The following is a 17,509-nucleotide window of genomic DNA, read 5'->3' as shown; positions in this document are numbered from 1 at the left end:
TCTCTTCTGGTTTGACTTCCTGGATATTTTCAGTTCAAAGCTGCCTGACTCAAAGAAACAGGCAGACAGTGACGGACGGTCAAATATCTTCTTAGCTTAAGATGGCGACACAAACTCAAGGTGTCCATGACTCCAGGGTGAAATACAGCAGAGGGACCCATGAGGATGGAAGAGGAAGAGAGCAAATCGAGGTGGAGATGTTAGACGATGGAGAGCAGAACCCTGCTGGTGGATTACAAGAAGCTGGTAAGTAGGAAAGAACTAAAAATACAAACTACAGATAATAAAAGGGAGGAAGAAGAAGGAGCTCCAGAGTCCCTCATTAGTGCTCCATGAATGGACTCTTTGTGTATTTTCCCTGTAGATGAACACACCCAGAGAAAGCTTCCAGCTGTGGACAGCAGCTGTTTCAGAGCTTTTGAAGTGACCCTGGGAGTGCTGTATCTGCTGATTCTGGCTGGAATCTCAACACGCTGTGAGCAACTTTATTTATCATGTTAGATTTGTGATTTTTAACATTTTAAGGGAAATTATTTGATGTTGTTGACCTGATTCTGTTTACTTCCTGTTCTCTCTTCATATTACAGTTAGAAACAGTCACTCTGCAGAGTTTTCTTATATATGTTACACTACTGCTGAAATATGTTCACCACCTACAGGCTGGTTAAAAATGTGCTGGGGCCCAGCTAACTGATGGGATCTACAGTAAATTAAATTAACTAAAGACAAGCTTGAGGCTGTCGTGGCTCAAGAGTTGGGAGTTTGCCTTGTAATCGGAAGGTTGCCGGTTCGAGCCCCGGCTTGGACAGTCTTGGTCGTTGTGTCCTTGGGCAAGACACTTCCCTCTGGTGGTCAGAGGGCCCGGTGGCGCCAGTGTCCGGCAGCCTCGCCTCTGTCAGTGCGCCCCAGGGTGGCTGTGGCTACAATGTAGCTGCCATCACCAGTGTGTGAATGGGTGGATGACTGAATGCGCTTTGGGGTCCTTAGGGACTAGTAAAGCGCTATACAAATACAGGCCATTTACCATAACCCTTTAACGTTAGTAGGGATGGGTATCGTTTAGGCTTTATCCAATACTAGTACCAAACCGGTGCTTAAAGAATGGAGAACACAAAATTGGTCCAAAAACCTATCATGTTCAGCTGTTTTTTTGTAAAAAGAAAACAATGTTAGCCTTTTCTGCAGCTATGGGGCATATATGGCATCACTCTTGGCTGGAAGCAGTGCTTAAACAATGGAAAAAACACAAACTTTTTCCAAAAACCTCTCATGTTTAGCTGTTTCCCTCTTTTTCTTTGGTCATTTTAGCCTTCTTGGCCAGGGTGAAGGGAGTATCTGCCATCAAACAAGAAGACAGCCGCATGTAGCTATGATGGTGTTTGCTAGTTCACCTTACATGCATTAATGTAATAACGTGGTTAGCCTACTCAATGTAAATTACACACGAACAACATTAAGCTACTCACGCAGAGAAGAACGGCTGCTGCTGCATCATCATCCGTCATCATTTCTGCTGCACTGGCAGGGCTAGGGGCCAGGACTCTCCTCTTCGGGTTTTTGGGGGATGTTGCTAACTCCCGGTCCGATAACAGGCACCACACCCGCAGTAGATGTGCACGGTGTGAGGTCTCGCAGCAAGCTATCAAATACGGCGCATTTCTCGGCTTTTAACAAAATGCTATACGTCGCCAGGTGTTTCATCAGATTCGAGGTGTTACCTCCTTTGCACAGTATCACCTTAAAGCACTTGTTGCAGGCTGCTGAGTTTGCATCTTTTGCTGTGAAGTACAGCCAGACTTTGACCGCTTCGCTTTGGGCATTTTTAATCTGTAGCTCTGCTCTAAAAGAACGTACATACCTGGGCCCGCCTACTATCCTCGGAAAGGTAAAATGATTGGCTAGAATCCAAAGTGTGTGACATCTTAGGAAAAAAAAGCACCAAAATAAAGCACCGAAATGTGCGCTGCATTTCGGTCTGGTTACTACCGTTTATGTCAGAACTGGTGCCATATTGGCACCGGATACCGGTACCCATCCCTAAACATTAGTGGCTAACCACCAGCAGCTAAAGCTGAGGACACACTGGAAAGGATTCACTCGTCACGTATCACTTTGAATATCACAGCTGGCTCCAGTTTTATGTAACCTAATGTATTTAATACTAAATCATATGTCAGGCTTGATGTGCTCTCATATGTAGTCGCTTCGATCTCTGTCTCTACCTGGAAGTAGAGAAACATTACTCTTCAGTTCCCATCGTGCTGATTTTGAACATTATGGAATTTAAGTCATGTATTAAGTCATGTACTAACATGACTTGTAGACTTGTAGTAGACTTGGAGGAGAGACACCTAATATTTAATAATTCACATTTCACTGTTTTACTCTTTGGTTCAGATGTGGATCCTGTATTATTCTTTCTTTGTGATTTTTTATGTTTTAGTCATTTTTTGCTGGTTTTTAGTTTGTTTTTTGTCTGTTTGGGAGCTGACACAGTCTCTATGGAGATGGGTTTTTGGGGGGGGTAGCAGGAGGAGGGAAGCTGCAGAGAGGTGTGTAACACTGCAACTCTGCTTCCTGGTCCCAAATCTGGATAGCCATGGTCTGGGGCATTTACTAAATTTGTCTATATTTCTAGAAATGAGAGCTGCTCCATCCAAAGTGGAGGAGTGGGGACAAGACCAGGTTTCCTCCAGAAGGTTTGCCAATTTTTTATGAAGCCCACATTGTTTTTTGGACACCACTCAGACAGCCAGCAATTTAAGGAGAACATGCGGCTAAACATGTCACTCCTGGTCTGATTGGGGAGGGGACCAGGGAAAACTACAGAGTCCCACATTGTTTTGGCAAAGTTACACACCGATTCAATATTGATTTTAGGGACCTCCGATTGGCGTAACCGGGTGTCATTACTGCCGACGTGAATTACAATTTTACTGAATTCATGTTTACCCTTCCCCAGCAGTTTTACATTTCCTCAATGTCGCCTGCTCTGGTCCCTGGAAGACAATTGACTATGGTTGTTTGTGTCTCTTGCTTCACATGTCTGAGAACAGAATCACCAATTACCAGAGTTTGACCCCTGCTGGGTGTTTTGCTGAGTGGGGAAAAACCGTTAGACACAGAAAAGGCTGGTGGTGTACCTGGGTATTCTATTTAGGACTACACTTCCTCCTCACCGTCACCCAGCCATCTTGTTTCCCCAGCTGCTCGGGGCAGTCTGCCGTGGGGCAGCTAGTAGGGCCTACGCTACCTGTGGCTGCATTGGCTACATGGCCATGTCTAGCTACAGATTTTTCAAGGGTGTGAAGCCGAATCTCCAATTCAATGATCCTGACCTCCAGAGCTGCAAATAGGCTACAATTATTACAGGTATCATTACTGCTAAAGGAGGTTGAGGAGTAACTAAAATTCTGACATAATGAGCAGGAAAGTGCAACAGGGACGGGTGAAGAGGCCATGCTGGTAGCGAGTTGGCTACGAGCTAAGCTACACTAAACAGTAAAGACACAGTGAGTGAATACTGTAAATATAATTAGCGTGTTACATGTATATATCGGGCGATCGTGGCTCAAGAGTTGGGAGTTCGCCTTGTAATCGGAAGGTTGCCGGTTCGAGCCCCGGCTTGGACAGTCTTGATCGTTGTGTCCTTGGGCAAGACACTTCACCCGTTGCCTACTGGTGGTGGTCACCGGCAGCCTCGCCTCTGTCAGTGCGCCCCAGGGTGGCTGTGGCTACAATGTAGCTGCCATCACCAGTGTGTGAATGTGTGTGTGAATGGGTGGATGACTGGATATGTAAAGTGCTTTGGGGTCCTTAGGGACTAGTAAAGCGCTATATAAATACAGGCCATTTACCATAACAGGAACAGGAAGTCATACTCAGAGAGGGCGAACACCAAGTGAAGGACAACCCAGAGGAACCTTCCGTGGTTCTTGATTTAAGTGGTTGTAATTTTTTTTCCTATTCATTACACATGTCCCAAAATTTAGTACATGAAGAATAAACCAATTTCAGGAAAAGAATGAATTTGAGATGTGTTAATTTAGCAGTTGCATGATTTTTAACTTGTAAAATGGTCAAAATCACACACTTGTTTGTTCTAGAGGTCATTCTGTGTTTGTGGTTAGAAACATCCACACTGATTTCTAACAGGACCACAGACTCAGAATCCTCCTTCACTCCAGAAGGGCTCTTTCAGATGTGCTACACTAGGTGAGTGTAGCACAGTGCTGTGCCTCCTCAAAAACACCGGCGGCGCCATGAGCAGGCAGCGGCTGATTTTTTTGTTTTGTTTTGTTTTTTTTTCAAGACCGAGACACGATGCGTACCACCTACAATAGACAATTTCTGATCAGAATCAGTGAAAAGAGCACAATTTCCATGACTAATCTGCCGACAGAGAAACTTCGGAGTCTGGGTTTGTTAACTCCCCCACTGCCCACCGAGGCAGCGAGGCGCTTTGCACGTAAACAAAAGCGAGGAAAGCGTGTCGGTGCTAGCGCTAGGCTAAAGGCTAACCTGTTCCGCCGGGCACTTCCATCCATCCCGCTCTCCAGCGTTTGCTCCCTGGACAGTTAAATCGATTATCTTTGGCTCCAGCATTTGACCCAGCACAAAGTTAAGAACTTTTGTGTTTTCATCCTCACGGAAACGTGGTTTCCTGAGGAGCTGAACAAGTTCTACGCATGGTTTGATGCACTGAACAACACAAAAGCAAAGAAAGCCATGCCCACCACCACCGACCATACCATCTCTCTGCCTGCAGCTGACCTGAGGAGAACTTTCACCAAGGTCAACCCACGGAAAGTTGCTGGACCAGACAACATCCCAGGTTGCGTGCCGAGAGACTGTGCTGATGAGCTGGCCGATGTTTTCACAGACATTTTCAATTCATCCCTGAACCAGATGATTGTCCCAGCATGCTTTAAGTCCACCACCATTATCCCGGTGCCAAAGAAATCCTCAGTATCCTGCCTGAATTTCATCGCCCTGACCCTCATCATCATGAAGTGCTTCGAGAGACTTGTCATGGCACATGTGAAAAGCAACCTCCCCTGCTCACTGGACCTGCTGCAGTTTGCATACTGGCTGAACAGGTCGACCGAGGATGCTATTTCCACTCCACTTCACCTCTCTCTCTCCCACCCGCACAAGAAAGACACCTATGTCAGAATGGTGTTCATTGACTTGAGCTCAGCATTCAGCACCATTATTCCCCAAAAACTGTTTGACAAACTCAGCAAGTTGGGACTGAGCACCTCTCTCTGCTACTGGATACTAGATTTCCTGTCAGAGAGGCCTCAGTCCGTCCGAATCAGCAACAACACCTCCAGCACCATCAGCCTGAGCACAGGAGCTCCTCAGGGCTGTGTTCTCAGCCCACTGTTGTTCACGCTACTGACACACGATTGCACCGCCCTACACAGCTCGAACCAATCATCAAGTTTGATGACGACACAACCGTGGTTGGTCAGCGTACAGAGATGAGGTTCAGCAGCTGGAGTTCTGGTGCAGCAAAAACAACCTGTCACTGAATGTGGACGAAACCAAGGAGATGATTGTCAACTTCAAGAAGACTCGCTCCACCCACACTCCACTCAGCATCCGCGGTTCCACGTAGAGACTGTTAACAGCATCAAGTTCCTGGGAGTTCACATCTCAGACGACCTCATCTGGACCACCAACACCACCTCCATCACCAAAAAGGCCCAGCAGCGCCTCCACTTCCTGAGGCGCCTGAAACAGGCCAACCTCCCTCCTCCCACCCTCACCATGTTCTACAGGAGCACCATAGCGAGCTCCTGACCAGCTGCATCTCCGTGTAGTTCGGTAACTGCAAAGTCGGCGACCTCAGCCAGCTACATCGGATCGTCAATGCAGCTGCCAAGATCACTGGAACGTCTCTCCCTCTGCTACAGGGCATCTTTCACAAACACTGCATCAGTAAGGCCTCCTGCATCATACTTGACCCCTCCTCCCATCCGGCAACCGCTATCGCAGCATTGGGGCCTGATACTCCAGAGATAGCTTTTTCCTGCAAGCCATCAGATTCCTGAAATCACTCATACTGTAAACTCTCAATGGTGGCCAGCGCGGGCGGCCACGCAACGGGAGCAGGCAGCGACGTGGCGCCATCGGTGGGGAGAGCTGCAGGACCAGACAGAGCACCACCTGCAGAGAATCAAGGATCTGGTGGCACTTAGTGGAATACATTTTAAAAGTAACCTTCCCAACACTGGAGATGACAAAGTTTACTTTGACTTTGACTTTGACTGACTTTGACTGACTTGACTTTGTTAGCATCATCCTGTCCATATGCTGTAAGATAAGATACAACCTCTGAACTTCTCCTGCAAATGAATGTATGACTGATACTGAATCCCAGAAGCCAACAAACATGCAGCTTCACAACCAGAACGTGTCCTTCTGTCACAGCAAATACAGGAAGTACATGAAGCCAACACAGAAGCAGCAAAAACTGCAGTTCCTTTAATGACCACTGGAGGCTGATTCTGAAAGCGAGTCAGTCCCCACAGACTCCCATGTTAAAATGAGCACCTTTGCTGCCTTAAAAACATGTTTCCATTCAGGACCAAATGAGTTTTGGTCTCTAAGGATAGTTTCCTCTTCATAAAAACTGCACGGTGGCATTTTAAATGGAATTCTCTGATCAATAATATGAGCTGCTGTGTGGTACAGCCTGACCAACACGTTGGTTTTGCTGACTGAGCTTCTAGTATTTCATGAGTCTGTTACTTAGCACTGATTAGCAGGTGTGTGTCTGTGTGCATGATTCCTGGCTCATATCTTGTGTGTGTTGTGGAGGTGGAGTGAAAAAAACACGGTGATTCTGTGATTATATTAAATTAAACCAAGGAGCTGGTGGTAGACTTCTGCAGGCACAAACATCCTCCACTGCAACTACTAAACATCCAAGGTACGAACACTGAGGCTGTGGACAGCTACAGGTACCTTGGTGTTCATCTGAACAATAAACTGGACTGGACTTATAATTCAGACGCCCTCTACAGGAAAGGGCAGAGCAGGCTGTACCTCTGTGGAGACTCAGGTCTTTTGGAGTGGAGGGCCCACTCCTGAAGACCTTCTATGACTCTGTGGTGGCCTCAGCCATCTTTTACAGTGTGGTCTGCTGGAGTGGCAGCATCTCTGCCCGGGACAGGAAGAGACTGAACAGGCTGATTCGAAGGGATCTAGGATGCCCTCTGGACCCAGTGGAGGTGGTGAGTGACAGGAGAATGGGGGCTAAGCTTTCATCCCTGTTGGACAACATCTCCGACCCCATGCAGGAGACTCTGACAGCACTGAGCAGCTCCTTCAGTGGCTGCAGTACCCACGGTGTGGGACGGAGACATTTTGCTGGTCTTTCTTCCCCACTGCTGTCAGACTCCACAATAAAGACTTTTGCAACTGATCAAACACACACATCCACACATGTGCAATAAGACTAAGTGCAATACTCTTCTCTGACAAAGTTGTATTTTTACTCAGTTGTATAAAGCATTTGCATTCTATTTTTATCCTATTGTATATTTTATTCTATTTTACTCTATTCTTTACAGTTGGGTACAGTACATTATTCGTATTATATTCTAAGTTTTGCTATATAACTTTTGCACTGTCCACTTCCTGCTGTGACAAAACAAAAATAAAGGTTATCTTATCTTATCTTATCTTATCTTATCTTATCTTATCTTATCTTATATCAAAAAGCAGACAGGCAGCAGAATCTGCTGCAGACTGATACAGGTGCAGTCACACTACGTTAGACAGTGGCCGTCTGTCATTATGTCAAGTAGTTAGTTCATTTGGTGTATTAAACAGCTAGCTAACAAGCTAATGTTAGTTCCATTCATCTAAAGTGAGAATAAAAAAGTCCATCTGGGAAAGTGGAATGATTTGAAATTTGAAATTAATTTCCTGTTTTGTTGCATTTCTAACCAGATATTTTAGTGAGTTTGGAAAAAGAGCAGCTGCAGAAAGAAGTGAAGCTCAAGGACAAGATGGAAGGTAAGAAACTATTAATACTTAATAAAGTTGGAGATGACTGTATTTGAGATTGGGTTAATTTTATGTTTTAAATCAGGTTCTTGTGTAAAGATAATCTGATAAAAAGAAACAAAACAAGTTACAGCTGCTGACCTCCCAAACTAACATAATCAGGAGAAAACTGTTCAAAGTCAAAGGCAGCTCAGCCCTACAAACTATCAGGTTATGTTGTCCACGGTGTGGCGGAAGCTTCAGGACCCAAATGCAGAACATGGTGGACAAATGTTAAATATAAAGTGTGTTTATTCCAGGAAAATACAGATGGTACTGGTAAGAAACAAAAATCCATGAGGTACAAGAAAAACACACAAAAAGAGTAGGAACAGCACAGCTAGTGAGACGACTGGACAAAGGGCGAGGGAAACAATGGGAATGAATACTAGTGATGGGAATTCTGGCTCTTTTTAGAGAACCGGCTCTTTTGGCTCGGCTCACTAAAAACATCCGTCTCTTTTGGCTCTCAACCCTCTCTTTAGGTTGTTTTGTTGGTTTAATTAATTAATTCTTAACAACAATGTAAAATTATGTACAAAATGAATTACTAATATAAAAAATATGTTTTATTTATGTATGTTTATTATATAAATGCGCTTTTATTTATTCACTCCACATTAAATTTAAAAAAAAAATTATAAAATACAAAAACAAACTATTTACAATTCCAGTTTTAACGATTTAAGTTTTCAGCTTTTACCTTTTAAACAAATTTAAAGTGAAACAACAACAAAAAAACCCACAACACAACAAAATATAAATTAACATGCAAAACAAAAAGAAGATGCACGTTCTCTGTCATATAGGCCCGGGATGATTTTTTGGGAGAGTGTTTTCCTGCTTGGAATTGCATACATAGGATTCAGTGCATGAATAAACTTTCTGAAAGTGCAATCATTTTTGCCAGCTCTTTATCAATTGAGTTCTGTCTTGCTGGGGTCACAGACTTCTGCAAAAACTGTTTAACAGAGCTCTGCGTTGGTTTAGGCGGTGGACAGTTCTCAGGTGCCTGTGCAGGTTGTTTGTGGAGCCGGCTCTATATGATATCCTTTTCTTGCAGACTCTACACTCTGCCTTGTGTTCCGAAATCAGTTTCACCTGGTTCTTTTTATTCCTCGGGCATCCAGAGACGGCACCGGAACTCAGTAGTCATTTCACAAAACCTTTATTCATCTTTATTCATCTTCATTTAAGCATGCATCTTCTAGAAGGGAAGATGTGCAAGGCCGGTGTCCCTCTGCAGATCTTCACTCCTTTGTCTGTTACAGCCAGCTTTATAGAAGTGACCCCATCATAAAACCCCCACGGTGTGCTGCAAACTCTGTGTCTGTGTGTATGCACGAGCACGTGAGTGCCTGTGTGTGCGCATACCCGTGTGTACGTGAGTGAGTGTGCATGTAGGTGTGGGTGTGTCGTAACAGTCAAAGTACTTTGTGTCTGTGTGTCTGTATACGTGACGTCCTGGGGGTCATAAAAGTAATCTCACCCAAGCTACACCAAATTCCTCTACACAACATAGAAAACAGAGTTAACATATTACAAACACCGAGACCCCCACTCTGCATCCACTGGGCCAGTGGCCTCTTGTTGTCTTACATTTACAGATAAGGTGGAGAGTCTCCTACAAACCTACTTCTAAGTTTATAACAATTATGAGTTTTATTAAAGGTACAAGCATCAGCATCAGCAACCCCCAACTGTAGCTTCCTGTCTCCTTATATGGCAAACAGACCCCCAGTGTCCATAAATTCCTTTCCTTCTAAACACTCTCAGGCTACAGCTAAGCCAAACTAAAACACAGACCAGTCCTTCCTTATTCCTCTGATCTAAACAAATTTAACAGATCATATTATAATAATTATTTTCTTGTACTCACACTTTGTACTGTCAATGAAATATAAATGGTTCCAGATTGTGCTTCTTTTCTTCATGTCACTCATTTTCATTACTACACCTTTCTATTGTGATGATGTTGTCTATTGTTGTTGTCCCTGGCTCTCTTTCTCTCTCTCTCCCTCCCGCTCTGTTCCTGTGCTGCTGAGAGTGTAACTACCGCCCCTCTCCCTTCTGCTCAGCGCAAACACAAGGCTCGCGTGCGGAGTGAAGCAAAAAAGAGATGAAACAGGAGGGGAACACAGCTGAACCTAATCACAGAAAAACAGACAAAGAAAGTAAACTAAATACCAAACACAGCAGACACAGGTTAAACAAAGGTTAAAGAGAAAGTAATCAAACAAAGGCAAAATCAGGGACTGTAGGGCCAAACATCGCTAATCGAAGATCAAGAAGATGAGTGACAGGTGCTCTGACCTGTGCAAAGTAAGTGTCCATTAATCTTTTGCTTGAAATTAAAAATTTAATCTTTATTGTTCTAATTTCAACAACATCGATCCAACATTTGCCTCAAGCTCAAGTTTCCATATTCCAATTTCTGAAGATGACACCAAAAGGATCTCACACGACCTGATTCACGCCGATACACGGTCAAAACACTGTTTGCCTCTGTCCCATCTCATCACACCTGAGCACCACTGAACCTGGATTAAAAGGTTATGGCGACAGTGGCAAGTAGGGTTACTACTCCCTCTTGTGCTGAGAAATTACAATAGCACCAAAAACATAAAATGGCTCCAACACTGACAGAAACTTTACACAAAAGGGCAGAACACTGACAATATAATATATAAAAATAAATAAAAAATAACAAAACTCATACACGAAGAGAAAAAAAATACATGAATAACAACCCAAGAATCACAAACTTACATAAAGAAAAATAGAAAGGCCAAAAAAATCTAAATCACAGGACCATAACACAACCTGCTTCAAAGTGAAACAGTGAGAGCTTGTGATGGACCGAGCAGTGAAGGAAAGTCAGGCACAGGTGAAAGTAAAAAAAAACAACAACAACTCCAAAACAAATTTGGTCAAAGTATACAGGAAAGTCTAAATCTTGGGCCCATAAAAGACGTCAGAGTAACAGAAGTCTACCCAAAACCTGATAACAACCAATACTGCTAACTCAAAAAAGTGACCTACCTAAACGAGACAAAGGGGAAAAGTTAAATATCAGCCCACAAAAACACAAAAAGGTGTAAAACACACAAAAACCTAACTGAAACTAACATGACAAATTCCATTTCCTCCCCATGATTCAGAAAACATAAAACATAAAAAAACATCCAAAAATAAAATGTGTTAATGACATTAACATTACAATAGCTCCACCTAGTGGTGAAACACTAGCATTTCAACAGCTGTTACACTGATGGTTGGTAGATATTAACTGCAGCCATTACAGAGCTGCACAGGTGTGGCAGGTTGGAACAAGGAAAAGCTGAATGGCTGTATCCCAATTCAGGGTCTGCAGCCTTAAAGGCCGCATTTTAAGGCCAATTACGTCACAGCGACGCGACGAAGGCTGTCCCAATTCGAAGGCTGCTCGAAATGCGGCCCTCAGATGCGTCCTTCATTTCCCTAAATTTTAAGGACGTGGTGGTGTAGACTTCGTGGCCCAACATATCCCAGAATGCATAGCGCGGCGGTGGGTGTGGATAATTTTGCCGAAAAAAAAACGGCGGATGAGGGGCGCCCGAAGAGTAAACTTTAAGTAAGTGCTGAATATTATGTCACTTATTTATGTGCAAATGTTTAATAACGAAGAACATTAAAACATTCCTGTTGGCCACATGTCGGCAAAGTTATGTGACAATAGTGACGTTTGTACTAACTTGGTTTTAAAGCCTTTACTTTAAAATATACGCCGTTCAATAGCTGAGCTTAATCAGAGAATGATCAAAGCTCATGCAGAAACAAACAAACAAATGAACAAAAGATTTTCTCCTTCATTTCTGTCAAACAAAGCTGAATGAAACGTTTCCAGCTGTTAGTATCATGGTTGCTAGGCAACCTGGGAAGCGCAACGGAGGCTAGACCGTCCCATTTCACAAGCCTCGCACTTCCGGCCTTAGCGGTCTTTGAGTGCGCGGCCCTTGAGGATCGTTTAGGCTGCGTACTTTAAGGCTGCAGACCCTGAATTGGGATACAGCCAATGAGTCCTCTGCATACGGCGGCCATCTTGGCTCTTTATGTAATCATTAGGCAGCATGTTGGTGCACCAATCACAGCAGAGTACCTGCACATGCCCATTATCATCCTCTCATTCAGTCACAGCTGAGGCACAGCATGCAGAGCTTTGCATGAAGGACAGAAAAACACAGCAGTTACACAAAATGACACAAATATGATGACAGTCATAACAACAGGTCAAAGTTCAGTCTGTTACTGTATCATAGACACTTATGCTGTGTGTGCTATATGAGATGCTGCAGTCAGTCAGTGTGAGTCTTCAGCAGTCTGAGGTACAAAGATGGGATCTTGGCTGCAAATGAATGTATGACTGATACTGAATCCCAGCAGCCAACAAACATGCAGCTTCACAACCAGAACGTGTCCTTCTGCCACAGCAAATACAGGAAGTACCTGATCACATGGAAACACCTTTAATATGAGGAAGTGTTGAAGCCTCAGAGCAGCTTTGACTGAATGTAAAAAGACATATTTTCAGTGAGAACAGGCACATGTCACATGAGTCAGAATCTATTCTTTCAAAGCATACAGATAACTTCCCCTGCCGGTGGCGGACTCCCTCAGACATCGGTGCGTTGGTGGTTCTTTGTGTCCGGGGATGGGCGTCCAGGTACGCACCGGCTCACTCCTTGGTGGCTGCTTATCGGGGCCTGGAGCCTGGGGCTCACTCGGGCTCCTTCAGGGGTGGGGTGCCCTCGGCCTCTCGGCCTGGGGCTCGGTCACTCAGGCGCAGCTGGCTGCCGGCGGAGCTCACGGGCGTGTCACTGCAACCCTCCCTGGCTTCTGCTCCGCGGCTGCTGAGTGACCCCTCATCTGGGACTCTCCTCAGCTCTTTCTGGGACAGTGGCGCGGCTGCTCCTCTGTTGGTCTTCCTTGGTCTCTTGTGTTCTGAGGGCCTCTGGATGTCTGGAGTTTTGATCTCCTCCATACCTGCTTCATGCCCTGGAGGACGGGGCTGTGGCCCCCCCACACCCTCTAGCAGATCATTACATGAAGGAACCTTTTAAAAAAAACAAGCGCGTCCATGCTCACAGGTGTACACACGGGTGCTCACACACACAAACTAAACCCTTTTTGGCTCCTACCTCAAAGCACACTGTGTGCTGTCGATCTTACGTGCTGCACAATAATGTTCAATATTTAGTATTTACTGTCATATTCCCATATATCATTGTGATGTTGTTTATTCTATTACTCTTGTTTTCTTCTGCTTGTTTTCTTTTTTCTTTCTCAACAGGTGATCCAGGTGATTGTTAGATGCATTTTTTTCTCTGCTTATTCTGCTGGTTTTTGTTTTTTGCCCTTCTCCCCCGTCCCTCTTCTCAGCTGTTTTTCTTTCCCTCTTTCTTTCTCCCCTTCTTTCCCCCAGTCAAGTCTGTCCCGTATTCAGCAAGTGAAAATAAAATAAACAATAAAAGGTGAATCAAATGGACCATTACGGCAAGGCTGGGATGGTCAATTTGGTAAAGTAAATCCGTTGGGCATCTTTATTTGCCTTTAGACAATAATTCTGATGGCAAAAGAATCAAAAGGGACAGGCAAAAAAAAAAAAAAAAAAAAGGAAACACCTTTGATATGAGGAAGTGTTGAAGCCTCAGAGCAGCTTTGACTGAATGTAAAAAGACATATTTTCAGTGAGAACAGGCACATGTCACATGAGTCAGAATCTATTCTTTCAAAGCATAAAGATAACATCTCTGACTACAGGTGTAAAAATGCTGTTTGATTCTTCACCTTCTTCCTCCACACTGAAGCACAATTATTCTGAATCTTGTCAGTGGTTTTTGTTCAGTTGATACGTATTTAGCTCATCAGATTTCCTGTAGTTCTAACACCTCCACCCACAGGACATGTTAAAGAACAATGGCTGCACAAGTTTCTGACTCTTATTGATATATTTGACAAAGCAGAGGAAGAAGATTATTTCTGCTCAATGTTTCACTCATTTTATTTTATTTTATTTTATTTTGGTTTCACTAAAATATTTTAGATGCTTTGAACAAGAGTGAGCTCCAAGATGAACTTCAAGGTAAGCAAATACCAAGTTCTTATATCACAGATATATTTGTAGAACATTTTAACTTAATTTTAATCTGTTTTTCTGTAAAGACACAAAAACCAGCCTGACTCAGTTACAGAGCCGTTATGATGAACTGAGTAAAAACCACAGTCAGCTACAGGAAGAAGTGAAGAAGCTGAAGGAGAAGATAGAAGGTAATAAAGTTTGAATAACTAATAGAAAACATCAGTGTTACACAGTGATAACCTGATTGTGTCTTTGTTTTGAATCCTAAATGTTTGATGCTGTGTAACAGTTTCTCTGTATAAATGTAAGTTTCAGTTAATTATGAATAAGAGAGAAAACCTGAGTTTAAATGAAGTATTTACAGGGAAAATGACAGGGACCAAAGATTCATGTGATACAACATGAGTCTGACTTTAAAACATGTGTTTGACTTTAAGGGAAGTGGTGTCCTGATCGATGGACGAGATTTGGAAGCAGATGTTACTTTAAATCCACTGAGAGGAAAACTTGGTCTGAGAGCCAAAACCACTGTAAGACCAAAGGAGCTGATCTGGTGATGATAAACAGCAAAGAGGAACAGGTGGGTGTGTTTGTTCATGTCTGTGTGATCTTTGATGGAGCTGACAGTCATCTGTTACTTGTGTTTTTGACCTGCTGTCAGTCTGTGACCTGCTTCCTGTCTGCACTCTGATGGATTTCTCTCTGATTTCTGCACAATGGAAGAAAAGTTTCATCACATTTATTCTTCCTTCAGACATATTCACAAGATGATGTCACTACAACAGAAGTGCTGAATTATGACTGGAGACAATATTTGTGTCTCTTCTCAAACAGGAATTTGTCAGTAAATTTGGAGGAGAGTCCTGGATTGGTCTGAGATCCAAACAGACATCAGGAGGATATGAATGGGAATGGGTGGACGGATCAGCGCTGACAGAAACGTGAGACATTAGTTTGTTTCTATTCCAGAGTTATTATTTAGAAGTGAAACATTGATGTTTTGGAAGATAGATCAGCAATACATGAGTTGAGCTATTTTCCAACAGCCCCACAAACTGAATGTAAAGAAAAGCAGAAATCCTCCTTTGAATGAACAGCTGTGCTTGAACTCTCTTCATCTGCAGTCTGTGATGACGTTCAGTTACAACAAGTCAGTTTGAAGAAGTCAGGATTAAAAATGTTCAAAGCAGCGACCGACACATTTCACTTTGTTCACTTTGTCTTCATGGTTTTTGTGCTGTAATGTTTCTTTTCTCACAGAACAAAAACTGTTTCAGAGAATTCCTGTCTCTTCTTCTTTGGTGTTTGTAAAACTTCAGAACATATGAAGGAAGAAGCTTCAGTAAATATGACCTGATAGACACACATTTCAAAGTGATGTCTGTAAACAGCTGACAAAACAGTTTCAAACAGCAGAAAGTCAGCTCTGACTTCTTTTTATTCTCCATTTTTACAGCAGGAAGATTTCATATTCATCAAAGCTTGAAAGCTGTTTTAGTGTGCATGATGATTCTCAGAGAAAAGTCTAAAGGAGGGAAAGTGGGCGAGAAACCTGGGAAAGAAATACAGGAAATATTGGAAATATTCCAAAAGAGACTCATATTTATATGAATGTGACAATAGTTATGAGTTTAGTCCAGTTTCATATCAGATTTGATCTCTCTGACAGGTTCTGGGCAGCAGGATGGTCAGATGCTTTTTCTGGTTACTATGGAGCCTGCTGTGACAATGATGGGAGATGGACACGGTCATATTATTCTAATTCAAAGACCTTCATCTGTGAGAAATGAGTTTGGTGCTTTGATGTAAATGTTGGAATAATCCAACCAAAGACACCTCACTATGAAATGTCCTGCATGAGCCTCAGACTCAGCTTACAGTCTTTACTTGTTCATTCTGCATCATATATTGATTACATATATTGTCCCTCTGTGCTCTGTGCTGTACAGTAAGGTTGGAAGTCATCCACACAAAAACTTGAAGTACTTCATTACTCTGTAGTTCCAGCAAATTGTTCTAATAAAAGTCAAAGTGCAGCTTGTCTTAACTTGGTTTACTTGGTTTATTCATCAGCCTGTTGGTCCTAAAACTACAGTAAATGTTTTGTTTCTAAAATTTCAGAAAAAAATATGTTTGATTAATAAGAATTTTAAAGGTTCTGATCAGCTGGAATATCAGAAGGACATTTTTATACCTCTGTGTATGTGAAAGTGACAGAAAGACATTAAATCTAAATTTAATTCTTTATTAAATTTAAATTTAATATTGCATTCAATATGGAAGTTGTTTTTCAATTTTTTTGTAAGATGGATATGGAAGCCAAATATTTCGTATGAGGTTTTCTGTGTTGATGACTTTGTAAAGTTGTTTTTGCACTACAGCATTAGGTCAGACCACAAGTGTGTTGTTCTTTTACAATAAACAGCAAAAATCAGAAAGTGTGTTTGGATTGACAACAACTGTGATGACACATTATAACCTGTTATTAAAGTTCTGCCCCTGCTTTGATCAAATGTGGGTTACTGCTGGTTAGTTAGTGTGACTTCATACAAACCTGTGTGTTACACCAGTGGAAGAAGCTTTTCCTTCATCAGTCTTCTTGTTTCTTACTATAGGGGTGAACAGCTACACTAACACTCTCTGGCTCTATGCTGCCCCCCTGTGGTCACAGTTGTAGTCAGTGTTGGTATGAAATGTTTGAAAGCTTCAGCACCACAGACAGCTACAGGCAGCTCCACCCTCTCTGTACCATGTCTTTCTTAGATGTGAATAACAAAATAAAAACAGTGGAAGAAAACTATAAAAGGTCTATTCAAATATGAAATAGGCACAGCAGTCTGCAGCATCAGAAGAAGTGACACAAACAGGTGCTGAGATGAAGTGAACATAGAGCAGCATCATTATTTTTCAGACTAGTGGATTTGCAATAATACATACAAATATTTAGATATTTATTTCACTACATGTTCACCACACACACACACATATACATATATATACATTAGTGGTGCAGCGAATCACGGTTGATCCATAATCCGAACTGATCCCACTCCACGGTTCGGCACGTGATCCGAAGATTCTAAAAAGAAGGAAAAAAACTATGTCTATGATGTGCGTGGTCAGTCTGTCTGGACACCAATTCACATACTAACAGATCGAGACCGAGGACGCCATAGCCATCGCACTCCACACAGCACTGACAGACCTGGAACAACAGGGGAGGTCTGTCAGAATGCTCTTCATTGACTTCAGCTCTGCCTTTAACACAATAAATAGCAGACATTTTGATCACAAAGTTAGCCAACCTGGGGCTCCCGCCACCCACCTGCT

General features: G+C 42.9%; 1 protein-coding gene and 1 pseudogene across 1 annotated transcript; one reads left to right on the top strand and one right to left on the bottom strand.

The window, feature by feature from the left end:
• Positions 1-101: 101 nt before the first annotated feature.
• Positions 102-16,220, top strand: LOC146363581 (CD209 antigen-like protein C). Its single transcript, XM_084918989.1, has 7 exons — positions 102-246; positions 365-475; positions 7,966-8,031; positions 14,242-14,367; positions 14,617-14,759; positions 15,014-15,120; positions 15,849-16,220. The coding sequence occupies exons 1-7, from the start codon at positions 102-104 to the stop codon at positions 15,967-15,969; spliced, it is 819 nt and encodes a 272-aa protein (XP_084775115.1). The 3' UTR covers positions 15,970-16,220.
• LOC146363582 (uncharacterized) lies at positions 2,191-3,467 on the bottom strand (annotated as a pseudogene).
• Positions 16,221-17,509: the final 1,289 nt, after the last annotated feature.

Source organism: Perissodus microlepis, chromosome 22, assembly GCF_051167445.1.
Source record: "Perissodus microlepis isolate ML-2025 ecotype Zambia chromosome 22, ASM5116744v1, whole genome shotgun sequence".
NCBI lineage: Eukaryota > Metazoa > Chordata > Actinopteri > Cichliformes > Cichlidae > Perissodus > Perissodus microlepis.
Note: the sequence above shows the minus strand (reverse complement) of the source record. Positions and strands in the feature narration are given on the sequence as shown.